Source organism: Petaurus breviceps, unplaced genomic scaffold, assembly GCF_028583685.1.
Source record: "Petaurus breviceps papuanus isolate PSGF00001 unplaced genomic scaffold, PetGlider_PUasm1.0 90721, whole genome shotgun sequence".
Lineage (NCBI taxonomy): Eukaryota > Metazoa > Chordata > Mammalia > Diprotodontia > Petauridae > Petaurus > Petaurus breviceps.
This window is the reverse complement of record NW_027187322.1, coordinates 5,958,114-5,959,571: the sequence shown is the minus strand read 5'-3', so window position 1 is coordinate 5,959,571 and position 1,458 is coordinate 5,958,114. Positions and strand designations below refer to the sequence as shown.

The window sequence follows — 1,458 nt, the reverse complement described above, 5'->3', positions numbered from 1 at the left end:
ACTGTGTCCAGAGTAGTAAGAGCTCTGGCCTCCTTCCAGAAGTCTCTAAGTAGAGACTCTAGGCCCCAATGGATGGACAAGCATGTATTAAGCATTTACTGTTTGCCATATGCCAGGTCTTTTGTGGGGAAGGGTGTAGATGAAGGGAGAAGGTTCTTGTTCAGGCAACAGTCCAATCAATCACCTCTGGGGTGCCCCCAGCCCCCAGGCTCATCTCCCTGTGGCAAAAGTTTATTGAAAATTCCTCTCTCTAGGGATACTGTTGAACAAGGAGAAGGGAATGAGTGGGTGCTAGACAGGAAGGGAAGAGGGCCAAAGCTCTTCCCGCTCCAGTTAGGGGCATGAGTCCAGACACCAAAGCCCCTCTCCTCTCTGTACCTGGTTCATGAAGCCCTGAACACAGAAGCTTCTGGGCTTCATTTGCAGAGGAGAAGGGAAGGAAGCCCTCAGAATTCTGGATCTCTGGGATGGGCCAGGTCAGGAGCTCTGAGGTCTCAGTCAAATCTCCTCGCTGACCAAAGTCTCTCTCAGTTTCCTCATCTGTAAAATGGAGCCATAGTCCATGCTGCCTATCTCCTAGGGCTGTGGTGAGCATCGAGGGTCTGGCAGAGGATGCGTGGAAGCCCTTCGAGTGATGAAAAATGCTTAAATATGGAAAAAACTTTGGACAAACAGGAGCATGTATGTGGGGAGGGGATAGAGAGGGGATCTAGCACTCCTGGAACCTCAGCAAATAGGCCTCAGCCTCCACTCAAGTTCACATCTGGCCAGATAGAAACATCCTGGTTGAATATGTCGGATCCCAGGCTGTCTCACCAATGTGAGGGGAGGGCAGCAGCAGCGTGCACCCTTTGAAGAAATGGTTTAGGCTAGGGAATTGTGGGAAAGGATCACTGGACCAGAGAGTTAATGCTGGAATTGGCCTGAGAGACCTGCTATTCCAACCCACTCCTTTTATAGATGAGGAAACTAAAGCCCTGAAAGGCGGGTGATCTGCCAAGAGCCACCCAGGTTGGGTTAGATAATCAGAGCTAACATTTGTAGCATCATAAGGTTTACAAAGCACCATGCAGAGATACTGTCTGCAGTCTGTCCTTGTAACAACCCTGGGAGGTGGGTGCTTTATGGAAAAGGAAACTGAAGTAGAGAAACGTTGTCAGCTAGCATTTATTAAACACCTACAAGATTCCACTCACTGTGTTAAGGACTTAAGCAATCGGCCCAAAAGTTCATACTGCTGCTAAGTGTCGGAGGCAGAATTGGGACTCAGGCCTTCCTGACTCCTGGTGTATCCACTGCTTTCTCCAATAGACTACATTGATCTCTCTCTTGCCCCACTCCTTTCTTCTCCCTCTCCCTTCCCCCTTATCCTACTCTTCTGCCTTGTCTTTCCCTTCCCTTCCCTTCCCTTCCCTTCCCTTCCCTTCCCTTCCCTTCCCTTCCCTTCCCTTCCCTCCC

The 1,458-nt window shown here is 49.9% G+C and overlaps 1 protein-coding gene across 1 annotated transcript in view; it reads left to right on the top strand.

Moving 5' to 3' along the window:
- Nucleotides 1-612: 612 nt before the first annotated feature.
- LTO1 (LTO1 maturation factor of ABCE1) overlaps nucleotides 613-1,458 on the top strand; it is an 18,947-nt gene continuing 18,101 nt past the window's right edge. The window contains exon 1 of the mRNA XM_069066126.1: nucleotides 613-681. Within this exon, the coding sequence (XP_068922227.1) occupies nucleotides 613-681 (69 nt within the window). The remainder of the gene's footprint in view (nucleotides 682-1,458) is intronic.